General features: G+C 40.1%; 1 protein-coding gene across 37 annotated transcripts in view; it reads right to left on the bottom strand.

The window, feature by feature from the left end:
• The window catches only part of Rbfox1 (RNA binding fox-1 homolog 1), a 1,661,838-nt gene that overhangs the window by 27,993 nt on the left and 1,619,319 nt on the right, over positions 1–14,526 (bottom strand). For all 37 annotated transcript variants that reach the window (XM_029544519.1, XM_029544538.1, XM_021209994.2 and 34 more), the window contains one exon: positions 9,240–9,304. In XM_029544519.1, coding sequence (XP_029400379.1) covers positions 9,240–9,304 — 65 coding nt within the window. The remainder of the gene's footprint in view (positions 1–9,239; positions 9,305–14,526) is intronic.

Here is a 14,526-nt window from a genome sequence, read left to right as displayed (position 1 = left end):
TTTGAGAGATGCCAAACTCTTAAGGGGTTACTGAAGGAGGGGGAGTGGAAAGGAGACAGTAGAAGGTGGGTGGGACCATAGGTGGGTCACTGAAGGTGTGGCACCCTTCTGTCATCTTGGGCTAAAGCATTTCAAGGTAAATTGTGAAGATAACTAAGGAGAAAAAAATACCTTGGGTTTAGTTGTTTGAACTCCATGAACTCTATTCATGTGTCTAAATACCATGCATTATTGTAGAGCAAAATTAAGCCTAGATGGAATGCCAAATTAAGGGTCTCTTCAGTTCTTACACACCAACACCTTACTGCCCTGCCAGTAAGCAGGTTTTCTCCTATTTTGCATGTTAGTTAAGTATGAAATGTACTACAGTCCTGAGAGCATTGAATTCCAGAGGTTAAACCAGTCATTGTGATCTACACTGATGAAAAAAGTCATCAAGAGTCATTTGTTTCTGTCAGATGACTTTTTTTTGCATGATTGCTGCATACAGATATAGAAATAACTTAGACATAGACATAACAGGGACTGGTTCAACCTGTGCTCTTAGGTTCAGGGGTCATAATTTTCTTTGATACTCTTAGAAGTAGTAGGAGTTTTAATGGAAAAAATACATCTAATTCCAAAAGATGACAGGTTTAGCATAAGTGCTAGTGTCAAAGAGGGTGACAAAAAGGAAAAATTACGACCAAAAAAATAACATCTAAAAGAAAAAAATGGTAAAGAAGGAGAAAGTTTTAAGTGTGTGTGTGTGTGTGTGTGTGTGTGTGTGTGTGTGTGTGTGTGTAAGTATATATGTGTGTGCACCAGGGCATGAGTGTATAGAAAACACAGGTTAACATGAGAGTGGTTTTACACTCTCCACCTTGTTGTTGAGCAAGGGTCTTTCACTGAACCTACAGCTTGGCATCAGCTAGGCTGGCTGGCAAGGGAGCTCTATAGATTTGACAGTGTGTTTCCCAGTGTTGGTATTATAAATGCATGTTTGTGCACAGTGGCTGGGAATCTGAACCTGGGTCCTCATGTAGATGCAACAGGAACTTTTCCCAGGTTGAGGGGGAGACATCTACAGATGTTTCATGAGGTAAGATTAGTCCAATTTGGGTGTGTTTTCTTCTGCTCTGCTGGGCGGCTTTCACCTATCAAGTTCACTGTAGTAAAAAGGGCTCACCCAGAGGCTGAACAGTCTGTTCTCACCACAAGTTTCTGATATACCTCTAGAAATCCAATACTTCTTAAATGTTTGTGGTGGGGCCCTGATGGCACTACTTAAACGATAGATTTCATTTGTTTTTTTGTGGCCCATCAAGCCAATGATCTGCAACCAGAAAAGCGTGTAATTAGGCCATGACATGACCAAAGGAGCTGTTAGACCTTGTCTTGTCACCTGCAGAAGTGGCTCCCCACATGGCTGTGACAGCCATGGTCTGTTGGGTTTGGAATGCCCTTAATTTCTCCCTGGTCCCTTGTTGGTCCAGTCTGTGGATTATTACAGGTCTATTTTTTAACTGCCTCAATTACATATTCATTCAACAGTGCATAACACCAGTGAAGCCATAGTAGCTATGGATAAAAGACAATTAATTCTTGAGGCAAAATCTGGACATATTTAAGGTGTATGTGTGAGGAGTGATGGAGTTTGTGATTGTGTGAGTGTGTGTGTGTGTGTGTGTGTGTGTGCGCATGCGTGTATGTGTGTGTGTGTGTTTGTGTTGTGTATGGGTGTGTGTGTGTTTGTGTTGTGTACGGGTGTGTCACTATGCTAAAATGAAGAGAAAATCAGGAAATAGGCCCTTTTATAACATCAGTATTGCTCCTGGCTGTTCACAGTTTGGCACTCATGGGCCCAAATTTCAAGTCCTCTCTGCTTCCTTCTTTACAATTTCAGAATCATCTTAGGTGTTCTCAAATTAAATCAATGACAACTTCAAAGATATGTTGAGAGAAAACTTAATTAGCATCATTGTAATTTTTTGGAGAATGTAAAATCAGAACAATTTTAAAGATTTGGTAATGTATGCTTATGCTTTACTAAAGAAGTTGCTTTTGCCTGGCCCTCTCAGAAATACACTTTTAAAAAAATATCCTAGGACTATCTGGAACAACTGGTTTCTTTTTCTCTTCTTGAAGGGGATATGTGCCACTCAAAATGGTGACTGAATCTGTTATAGAAATAAACTTTCAATGATAAAAGCAAAAAAAAAAAAAAGACATAAAAATAAGACAATGTACATACATACACATGCATATGTGGACATGTGCCTGTGTGTGTGCATGAACATGCACATATATGTATGTTTACATATACATGTTTGGTAAAATCCTGAGTATAGTTTCAGCAGTGGCACTGGGATACAAATGTATATAAATAAAAAGACTGGTGACTCACTCCTGCTACACTCCTTTTATAAGGTGACAGAGAATCTTTTGTTAAAAAATGAGAATTGCTCATCACAGTGACAGAAATGACTTAAAATTAAACCAAGAACAACCTCAGTGAGCTGCTACCACAGGCCACTGACGAAAGGCAAGGCTCCTTCTCACCACACTTCTTACCTCACAGTCAAGAATGACTTTATCTAACTGAGCCCCGCCACATGGTACCCTCGGGTCTGCACTAAGCCCTCATGTGCTTTGCCCTTAGTACTCCTTTGACCTGAGAGCGTCACTCGTGATAGGCATGACCAAGTTTTGTCATACCTTCCTTAGATTATCTCAAGAGTTTTTTCTCAAGAAGATTGAAAATGTAAACAGGAAGCCACCATGCAATTGTCAAGATTGATTTTCCCAAGGCAGAGTAAAAAGGGGCAATTGGGTATGAATTAACAGAAAAAGAAACAAAGGTTTCATGTCCTATTGTGGTCCATTCTTAGGGGAAGAAGATTTTAGCTGCATGATAGAAAGAAGCCTGGGCCAAACTCACTAGTGCCTGAAGAGAGAGTAGAAGATGGCCAAGCTCCGTCCCCAGCCCTCCTGGCTCGGGAAAGCATCTGTAAACCTGAAACCTATCCTTACACATGTCCCTAAAAAGCAGCCATGGGCTTGCTTCTGAAATCCTTATCACACCTGGTTTGAAAAAGAACTGGTAAACCAGGAAATGCACCCACCCCTCCTCTGTGCTGTCCACTCTCATTAAACATCCTACACAGTCTATACACCGAATTCTATATTTTAGTTCATGGCTAGAAAAACAAAATCATCAAGTTCAGATTTTTGCAAAATAACCTTTCTATAATGAAAAAAAGAAGAAGAAAATTTCCTAAAATGGTGAACTTTTTATTCAGGATGCTCACTTATGTGTGGTAGTGCCCAAACTAGATTTTCTATATATTTAAATTAGATAAGAATGCTAAGTAAAATGACCTTTCTTCTTTCCCTCCCTCCCTCCCTCCCTCCCTCCCTCCCTCCCTTCCTTCCTTTCTTATTTATTTTTGTTTTTTCAAGACAGGGTTTCTCTGTGAAGTCTTGATATCCTGGTACTTGCTTAGTAGACCAGGCTGGCCTCTAACTATCAAAGATGTTCCTGCCTCTGTCTCCCAAGTCATGGGATTAAAGGCATGAGCCACCAGTGCCAGCCCCTGGCTTATCATGTTAAAGGAGGTCATTTGCCTATTTTCATGGTAGAAATTTGGCAATCTCAAATCTGAATCCAGAAAATAACTCCTAAGATAGGCAGGGGAATAGACTTAGAGACCTCCGTGGCTTCAGTCATCAGATGAAGGTTTTACCAAGAATTTAGTTCTGTCCTCTGTAGATTTGCTCATGGTGCAGCATAAGAGAAGAAAGAGCCCTTCCCCTTCCCCTTTCTCACTCTCTCTTCCCCTCTGTTAATTTTACCTTTCCTTCCTTCCTTTCTTCCTTCCTTCCTTCCTTCCTTCCTTCCTTCCTTCCTTCCTTCCTTCCTTCCAGCTTTCATTCCTCCCAAACATGGATCTACAGACCATCCATTTCTCTTCACATCCATCTATCCATCTCCCCATCTATATATGTTGCTATTTCTGTCTCTATCAACTATATACTTTTAAACATGATATCAAGATATACCAACTTATGCCTATGACAATTCATGAAAGATGCTAATCTATATCTCTCTGAAATGTTTCCTCTATTCCATAAGACCAGCTGACGAGTTCCTGGTCTGAATGGTGTTCAGCACCCATCATGACTACCTGAACTCCTCAAGTCCTGGCTTTCTTGTTCTGAGATTTCTCTCCAAATTCTTAGAAGTTTCTAAGAAGGGGTAAGACGACAAGATTTTGCTTGGGTTTATTTTAGGTTGAGATATATGGAATTGTCAGTATTACACTTTCTTATCATATAAAAACAATGAAACTTTCACTCTCTCTTCCCCTCTGTTTATTTTACCCTTCCTTCCTTCCTTCCTTCCTTCCTTCCTTCCTTCCTTCCTTCCTTCCTTCCTTCCAGCTTTCATTCCTCCCAAACATGGATCTACAGACCATCCATTTCTCTTCACATCCATCTATCCATCTCCCCATCTATATATGTTGCTATTTCTGTCTCTATCAACTATATACTTTTAAACATGATATCAAGATATACCAACTTATGCCTATGACAATTCATGAAAGATGCTAATCTATATCTCTCTGAAATGTTTCCTCTATTCCATAAGACCAGCTGACGAGTTCCTGGTCTGAATGGTGTTCAGCACCCATCATGACTACCTGAACTCCTCAAGTCCTGGCTTTCTTGTTCTGAGATTTCTCTCCAAATTCTTAGAAGTTTCTAAGAAGGGGTAAGACGACAAGATTTTGCTTGGGTTTATTTTAGGTTGAGATATATGGAATTGTCAGTATTACACTTTCTTATCATATAAAAATAATGAAACTTTCACTCTCTCTTCCCCTCTGTTTATTTTACCCTTCCTTCCTTCCTTCCTTCCTTCCTTCCTTCCTTCCTTCCTTCCTTCCTTCCGGAAGATGAGGAAAATGAGGAAGGATAAATTGAAAGCAAAACCCTATCGCTTGCAGCATCTTTACTTAGTCTAGGGATGCCTGTGTGGCCTGGTTCTGTACACCTATGTCATTACTACTCTGTCATTAGTAGATCTTTAGAGTCAGTAATTGCTGTATAGTTTAGGTTGACTTTTAATGATTATCTCTTACCCAGAAGATATCTTTACATAATTGTGAAGGTTCCATTCTGTCTATCTGTGTTCCAGAATACATTTTTCTTGTTTACATTAAAAATATATATTTTATATTATGGAACTCAAAAACCCTCATTATAATAAAAATGTAAGAAAATTATATTTAGGATAAAAACTATTTGATAAACTAATCAATTTTTAATGTAAACAGATTTCCTAAAAGTGTCATCTGACAGTAATTTTCCAATGAGCGCATTATTCTCATCTGCACAGAACTTGATAGAAATCTTCTTTTCTAAGTGATAGATTGCTATGCCTTCAGTATTATGTCCTACCTTATTTATTAAAAAAAACTACATTCATTTGAAAAGAAAATCATGTTTTAATTGATAGAAAGAACATTCCCTGATGCAACCATATTTATTGTTAAACTTGACAGACAGTAAAGCATTTTGTCCTTAGTTCTGTTCTACATACTCTGTGTCTAACTCCTCTCTTCCCTAATATGGAGAACATGCACCAATCCTTAAGGAATGTTAGAATATCAGCAAGCAGGACAAGCATGACCAGGCTTTGTCTTCCTAGGCAGTGTTTTGTCAATGCTATATACACATCGGATATTCTCCCACTATGAGTGGCATAATTCATTGAACAGGGAACTTCCCTTCTTCCCACCTCCCAGATGGACAGCCAAAAGATGCAACAAGGACCAAGCCATAAAACACAAGAAACCAAGAGTCAATCAATAAAGAGTTACCTGCACCCCAGGCTTATTCCAAGCAAGCCATTCATGGAGCTAATGTGATGGACCTGTCCAACCCAGCACATACATACCACAAACACATCAGCAACACCAAGTGGCATGCAATGACCAGATGACCACAGGCCCCACCGCCATGCTTTGATTGGTTCAAGCTCAGAAAACAATCTCCCTGAGAGTCTGGACAGTTAGCTTACATTACACCAAAGCAAGATATTAACCAAATAAAGAATTGCTCAGGTCAAGTGTTTACCAAATGTTTGTAAAATGTCGAAGAATGCTGTTCACCTATACCAACTCAATCCATCAATGAAGCTGTGATGTTACCTACATTCAGTTCAATCTTTGTGACTTGGGAAAAGCTTGGCCTGTAGCAGATGGTCTTCACTCAGAAGGTCAATACCCAGAGAGTTTTGGGATGCTCTGAGACTGTCTACAGGTGATCAATTAACCAGGAAGATGATGGACAGGAAGCTGCAAGGTCCCCATTAAAGAACTTCCAGGCATCACTGAGGTTACTGCTGGTCACTTCTCCCAGGGTTCCTGTATCTTTAATTTTATAAGGGTGTAATTTGTGTTGAGTAAAGACAAAATCCTACCAATGGGTGAGGGTCGGGTTGGGGCAGCAAAGCAGATTTGTCTCTGCTTTGGAGAAGGCTGAAGAGTCAGTCACAGTGAAGGGATGTTGCTGTGTTGCTTTTGATTAAATTGACAACCAGTGACTCTTTCTCAAAAAATTTCCACTTGGCTGTTTTCCCTTCAAGTTTGAAAGGGCTTCTTTTGGTTTAGAAGTTCATCTCTTTGTCTTCCTGTCTGTCTTCCAGAGATGAGGAAGGAAGGGTCTGATCCTATAGATGCTGTGATCTGATATTATAAAATTGCAACAATTTAGCATTGCCCTGGATAGATTCTGCATCTTTAGTGGAGATTCAAAAGCTATTCTGATAATTCTCCCAGTCCCCTCTAACTGTATTTTCATAAAGCCCTTCCCTTGTCTGCACTGATTAAAAATAAAAGGTACCGCTGCTTAATAATGATAAATCAAACCAGAAATCTCATTTTAGAGATTGTTTTCTGGTAATTCACCTATTACTGAATTTACCTCAATGAATAATTCCATAGGTGACAAGTATCCTGCTCACAATAAAGTTAAATAGAGCCAGTAATCAATTTCCACAGCAACCAAGAGAACCTAATGTGCAAATATCGCTAATAAACAGCAAGAGGCCAATTACATGGAAAAGAATATAGTTAGTGTGTTCCTTCATCTGCAACTGTTAGACTGAACTGGGAATTGCAGTTATTAAAGATTTACCAATCAAAAAATGAGGGTAATTTTTTTCAGTAGAATATGTCACCAATGAGAACTCTCAATAATTTTAAAATTGTAGATTTTATACAGATATTTACATACGTGGTGTTCCACGATGCAGAGAATCTTCACAGTTTCAAATGGATGCAAGGGGATATGATGAGTCCCCTCAGTGACTCTAAGAATAGTATTAAACGTTGTTGTTTGTTTGTTTTTTTATCAAGTGTCTAAATTAGTCTTATTGAAGAAGGCGATTTAAAGTCTATCCCTGTAATTAACCTTCTTTCAACTTGGGGCTAAATGCACTTATTCTTAGGAGAAGCAAGATAAACACTCAAAGAAGTAAATCTGTTTAAGATTCTTATAATTATACAGCAGGCTAAAGTTACTATGATTATAATTACATACAAAGTGGGCGTTTGAGAATTTAGCATCTAGAGATATTTTCATAAAATAATTAAGGGCTGTAGCTGAGCCACATTACAATTGAGACTGTGTGGATCTGCAGTATTTGGAATTTAATAACATTTAAGCCTTTTCATTTGTAGAATGATCTCAAGTATTTCAAGATTGTCATCATTTGTATTAGCCTTTGTGACCCTCTCAGTTGTCCTAACCAGTGTCAGAAAATACTGAAGATAATAATTTACATGAAGCATCTTGCATCTTGCCAACTGATGATTAGTTAAATGGATAATTCATGTATTTACAAGTGTGTCTGGCTAGTGGCTTGGATTTCTTTGAAGATTCTCCACAATTTAGAAAATGGGTTATGAGTGCTCATGAGAAAATGGTGATAATTCCTGTGTATAGCCAGACAGCAAATCTTAGCTCATTTTTGATGAGTTTGTGCGTGCAGCTAAGTTCGGCATCTTAAATTCAGAGATTTCTTTTGCTTTATTAAACTGCAGGAGAATTCTGCGGCTGCTGCACTCTAGCAAGTCTTCTTGTGAGAAATGGGATGGAGGTGTAAGAAAAGTGCACCCCAGCAACCTGTGAGGTACTGCATTACTGCATGGCTGAAAGCCAGGCGGGAGCCCAGTGTCTTCTGACAGTTCCCATTCACGGGCCACACCCCCTTGCCTGCTTGCTTACCTGTCTGACCCAGCATGCCTCAGCCACACATGCAAATCGTTACCATTATTATTTTATTCATGAAACAAATCCTCAAATTAAAATAGTCATCATGAAAATAAGCACCCTCCGGGACATTCTTGCATGCAGAGCACCTGAACATTCACATTGATGTCCTCAGAGAACAGAGCCAGGAAATCGCATTCAATATGGAAACACACGGATTTTTGGGATTTTCGGTTGGTTTGCTGCCCTGCCCCCCCCCCACCAAGGCACCTATATAGAAATGGCTATAACTGTTTTAGAAACCATCACATCGCCAAAGCCTGGGGACCAAGGCATTCACACACATCCATCCAAAATTCTGCATTTCTCCAATACACTTCTGTCTGTACCTCCAGCTGCCAGTCTGCAGGTGAGGTGTGTAGTGCATGTGAAATCTGGCTTATGTTTGTAAGTGTGGGCACTGCCAAGGTCAATGAATTGCCTTAGGAAAGCCAGGTGTACTGCCCATTCCTTTACTTTGAATTCAGTTGGGGCAGAGGGAAATGAGGGTCATGTGGAAAAGGAAGGGAGCCTTTAGGTTTATTACCATCTCCTCTTCTTCCTATGAGCTAGATGAAGCTATGGTCTTACAGAGAAGGCCATGGGAAGGGTGTACTGCTGTGTGTGTGTGTGTGTGTGTGTGTGTGTGTGTGTTTGCATGTACAAAATACATGGATATAGGAATAAGGAGACCTGAAAAGTAGCTATCCAGGGATAGATTAGATTTTCTCAGCCTTTCATCAAACAAGGTATGGAGGAGTTCACAACGAGCAAGGCTTAAGCATCCATCTTCTCTTCAAGTAGCCTGTGTAGAGCTTCACCACAGGACCTAACTTTTAGGGGTTTCCTCCTCAGTAGTCATGCATTTTTTCAAGCAAGACCAAATAAGAATCCTGCCCCACCAGTTGTCTTCAAGTCATCTAGAGAAGGAAGACCCTTACCTGTCACTGTAGGCAGCGGCAGTGGCAGGGGTGGGCTGGGCATAGCGGTATGCAGCATAACCACCCTACAATACAAGAAGAGAGGAGGCTTAGCAATGCAGAGCCCAGTTCAGTGACACCCAGCGGTCAGGAGCCCACACCAGCACAGCAGGAACCCAAGTCCACCCATCCAAGGTTGAGGTTAATGAAAGCTTAGTGTCAGAGCAGAAGTCAAAAAACATCGAAGAGAGAGGATGTTGAAGACCAGGGCTGGCAGTGTATTAAAAGTTAGAAATCCTAAGCACATCTTCTGAAGGCAGAACCCCATGCCCTTTGGAAGAAATGCACCTAAGTGTTAATGGTGATGGTCTCAGGGTGAGGATTAAATATTCTTTCTACTTTTCCGAACTTTCCAGGTTTTCAGAAATGACCACCCTTTAATATAACTTACCAAATATTAATCTAAAATTTATTAAATAATCTTTGTTCATTTCTTTTCTTTATAAAAAGTAAGCAATCTTCTGCCTCATATTGATTGTAGAAACCAGATCAGTAAATTCCTTAGTAATTGTGTGTGTGTACATGTGTGTGTGTGTTTGTGTGTGTTTGTGTGTGTGTTTAGTCATTTCATCACTGATGGTTTTGTAGAAGGCTTTATTAACATTTCATAATTATTTCAAAAGTAAACAGTTGTCAAAAATTCTGACTTAGCTAAAAATATCACGCTGCTGCTTGCTACATGTATCACACATGTAACAGGTCACACATAATCACACAGCTACAGATCATACATATCACACAGCTACAGGTCACACATATCACAGGTCACACGTATTACATTTCTCACACATATTCAGACACAGAATTTGGCTCAGGGGAGGGGACTATGATAAAGCCTTTCAGTTTGTAAATAAAATCATGAAGAGAAAAAAATCTGCAAAGGAAAATAATTAACATGTAGTTCTGTGTACCAGTAATTGCCATTGTTCAATTAAGCAAAGAGGAAGCACAAATGGGCTTATTGAGGAGGAATTGTGTGCAGTGGAGCATTGATTATAAAACCCAGAAAAGAGCAGCTTGCTCAACAGACCAGGGCAATGTGTCAGCCACTCTGAAACTGTCTCAGCACAATTAATACACCAGACCCAGTGTCTAGAGGCAACGGGGGCTCACTCAGGATCTAATGAGAATGCACAGTACTGCAATCCTCCAAGGGATGGGTTCTCACCCTTACTGTGAGGGACTAGCTCAGGGTGGAGTGCTGGGTTAGAGGGCTGACAACTGCAAAATGCCCAATGACGGGAGGGACAAGTTGGCAAGCGACATACATATGGCCTCGTACACAGGGATGAAGCGAAGCTGCAAAAGTAACTTTAAACACACAAGAAACAGCTCTCAATAGTTTCTGCCACTGCTTCTCACTAAAATCTTCCATCATTTACCAAAAGAGCCAGTTTTTCTATGAGGATCAGCCTTAGTAAAGACACCCAAGACATCTTGGTGGAGAATCGCCAATAATACAGAACCAGGAGTTTTTGTGTCAGCTTTCCTTAAGGAAAAAAAAATGAGTAATTTAAAACAAAAAAGGTCTTAGCCAGACACCACCTGGTACTCCAAACACTGTGTTCTCTAATGAGGGATGGGAGAGCTCATTAAATGTGCTGAAAAGTGATAAAAACAAAGCAGGTGTCAGACTGGCACTGAACTCCAGAGGAGGACGCCTGGCCAAGGAGAAGCCAGGGCGCCTGTTTCAAGAGTTGGTTGTTTAATCTGCCTCACTATTTTTCTTGGCTTTCATGATATATCAGAATGATATAAATATGCAGGAATGTGAATTAAATTTAATGAGATAGTTAGAACTGACCAGCCAATGCCTGTGAGGTGTTAGCAGCAATTGGATAAAGTGTGTGTGTGTGTGTGTGTGTGTGTGTGTGTGTGTGTGTGTGTGTGTGTGAGACTGTCTGTCTGTCTAGATATGGAAAAAAACATAAAAGGTATATTATCTTCTAAGTAAATTCTAAAGGGTATGGCTCAGACATCTTTCCCTTTCCCTCAGGTTGGCAGAAGGGTCTGCCATGAGATTGGGTAAGAATTATACAAATAGGAAACATTTCTACAGGGCAAGTGGAGGGAACTAACAGGAGTTTTTACAAAACTGACACTTCTCGTGGGAATGTAACTGTGCTTACGGATGCCTATACCGTAGTATTTTAAAACTCATTTTTTAATTTTTGTGCATTTTATTTTTGAGATTATAATTTGATTATAATATTTCTTCCTTCCTTTTCTCCTATAAAAGATCAACTATCAGTTTGGGAATCATCTTTCTCTCTTATATTTACTGATGGCTTCACCATTGAGAGGAAATCAGAGTCTATGGCAAGCAGGCATAAGTGATCAATACCCCAAGGTTATTTCTCTTACTTGGGATTTTTGCTTTTGAGTATTCTCTTTTGTTTCGCCTTGTTTTTTGTTTTTTTTTGTTTTTGTTTTTGTTTTTGTTTTTGTTTTTTTTGAGACAGGATAAAATGTAGCGCAGGCTACCCTCACACATGCTATGAAATTAAGATTAACTTGAGTTTCCAAAAACCCAGTCTCCTTTCCTTCAGGCACTGCAATTCCATCTGCATTCTACCATGCCTCCTTCCTGAGGAGCTGGAGACCTCCAGGGTTTCATGCTTGCCAGAAAGCACTGCATCAACTGGGCTACATCCCACCCAGTCAAGGTGAGGCTTCAATTTTCATCGATGTGTATTTGTGTGGATACATGACATTCACATGCTTGCAGGTACCTACATAGGTCAGAAGAGGACACTGGACCCCCTGGATGTGTAGTTACAGGCAGTTGGAGCCCCCTGAGGTCAGGGCTGAGAACTGCCCTCTAATGGCAGCTAGCACTCGCAGCTATGGAATCATCTTTCCATCTTTTATCAAGTATCCTTCAAACTCAGTGTCCTAATCTGCTGATATTGTTAATGTAAGTGGAGTGAGCCTTGATAAAGGGGTCACATGGAATGAGTGTGATGTTCCGCCTGTGTTTTATCCAGCATGGGGGCCAACTATCTTACATGTTTTCTTATCACTTAGAATGTGGGGACTACAATTAGTTGAAGTTTTAATTTACTTATCTTTCATTGCTTTGATTTGCTTTTACATTGTCATTTATATTGTGGTACTAGGATCTAGTAAATGCTGAAGAAATACTACACCAAGTCTGTCATAAAGAAAAAAAAAAGAAAGAAAGAAAGAAAAAAGAAAAAAAACTTGTTTACTTTTTATTTTGTGACAGTGTCTTATAAATATAAAGATGGCCTTGAGCTGATTCTGTAGGCCAAGGCTTTGAACTTGTTATCCTTCTGTCTCTACCTCACAAACACTGCAATTACAGTTACACCAGACTGACTAGCTAAGTGATTTCTCTCTCTCTCTCTCTCTCTCTCTCTCTCTCTCTCTCTCTCTCTCTCCCTCTCTCTCCTTCCCTCCCTTCTCTGTCTGTTTCTCTTTTTATTTTCTGAGATGGGGTCTGGTCTTTCATTAGTCTAGAACATGCCAAGCAAGCCCTACAGAACCTTCTGCCTGCCTTTCTAGCTCTGAGATTAGAAAGAGATGTCTTAATGCTTGGATTTAAAATTCAAACAAAGAAGCCAGGCATGCCTTTAATCCCACCACTTGGGAGGCAGAGGCAGTCAGATTTATGAGTTTGGGACCAGCCTGGTCTACAGAGTGAGTTCTGGGACAGCCAGGGCTATACAGAAAAACCCTGTCTTGAAAAGAAAAAAAAAAAAAAATCAAGCAAATAAACAAAAGACCCCCCCCCCCCAGTTCTGATCTCAGTTCTTCCAACTTGCAAAGCAAGCATTTTACCAAAGGACTACCTCGGTGACTAGGTAATTGTATTTGAATGCAAGCATCTATTGGGCTGGTGGCTATAGTATTGGTACCTGTAATATTGTGATATTGGAGTGAGAAGGATTTGGTGGCTTGATCATGCCACCTGTCTATACTGTACACAGTCTTTTCTAGTTCTCTTCTGCATGAAATTTATATTTCAGCAACAGTGGGGCTGTGCCTTAATGCAGTGTATATGCATACATTGTAAAATGGTCCACAGATACAAATTGCTTTAATTTGCTTTTCTAAAAGGTGACTCAGATGAGCTACATTGCCCTGTGCTCTGCAGCTTGCTGAGCAGAGCCAGAGCTTCTGCATAGTTTTTGCTGATGTCTGAAAAATGAGGTCTGCTTCTGTTTGAGGTCAGCAGACCTAGGTCTTGGTAAGCCTGGTGCCTCCAGACCTGGTGATAAAAATAGTGTATCACGGAAGAGGAGATTATTTTCCTTCTCAAAACCAAAAGGGGGAAGAAAGTACAATGCAGTTTTATCCATTCCACTCATAATGTGTGTGTGTGTTGTGTGTGTGTGTGTATGTGTGTGTGTGTATACATGCATGTGTGCACACTTGCATGTGCATTTAATGGAGAATGAACCCAGAGCTTTATTCATATTAGGCAAGTGCTCTATCACAGACCTCCAAATCCAAGCCTTCTGACGTCAGGGTTTGAAACAGTATCTCGTTAACTGGCCCATGCTAGTACCAGCATTAAGCTTGTAATCCTCCTGCCTCTGGTTCTCAAGTGCTGGGATGAGAATCCTGTGGTATGGAGCCATCTGCGTTACCATCTTTCTCTCTCCATAGCACGTTTAATGGTAACTGTAGAAGACATTTGAAGAGTCTTTGCCAGTGGTGGGTGGATGTGTTGACTTTTTTCTTTTCTTTTTCTTTTTTCATTTTTTTAAAAACTTCCTACAGACTTACTGGTTTGAGGTAGGGTTAGCAAGTGGAATGAAAATGTCTGGGTACCTCCAGTGAAAGCGGGGAGAAGTATAGGAGATATTAGCTGTGCAGTACCTCACAGCTGGAGGTATATGAAGTTTTTTTAATAGATTTTAAAGATACTATATTTAAATTTAATTCTTTTATATTTAAAGATTCTAGTGTATCCAAAGAACCTACCAATGATTATGGAGAAAATCTATTCTAACAAATCCTACAATGCTCCCCGTGTGGCCTGTGAGGGTGTGCAGGTATACACATGCCATGGTGTGCATATGGATGTTACCTTGGGAGTCGGCACTGCCTTGCACCTTGTTGCTGATTTCTATGTACACCCGGCAAGCTGCTCTGCGGGCTTCTTGGAAACCCATGTCTTTTCTTTGCCTTATCTCTCCACAGCAGTGATGAGACAGACAAGTGGTGCTATATCTGGCTTTATCTGGTTTCTGGAGGAGTCAAACTTTGGTCCTCATAT

Source organism: Mus pahari, chromosome 12 (genome assembly GCF_900095145.1).
Source record: "Mus pahari chromosome 12, PAHARI_EIJ_v1.1, whole genome shotgun sequence".
Lineage (NCBI taxonomy): Eukaryota > Metazoa > Chordata > Mammalia > Rodentia > Muridae > Mus > Mus pahari.
The sequence above is the reverse complement of the archived record's forward strand: the minus strand, read 5'-3'. Positions and strand labels throughout refer to the sequence as shown.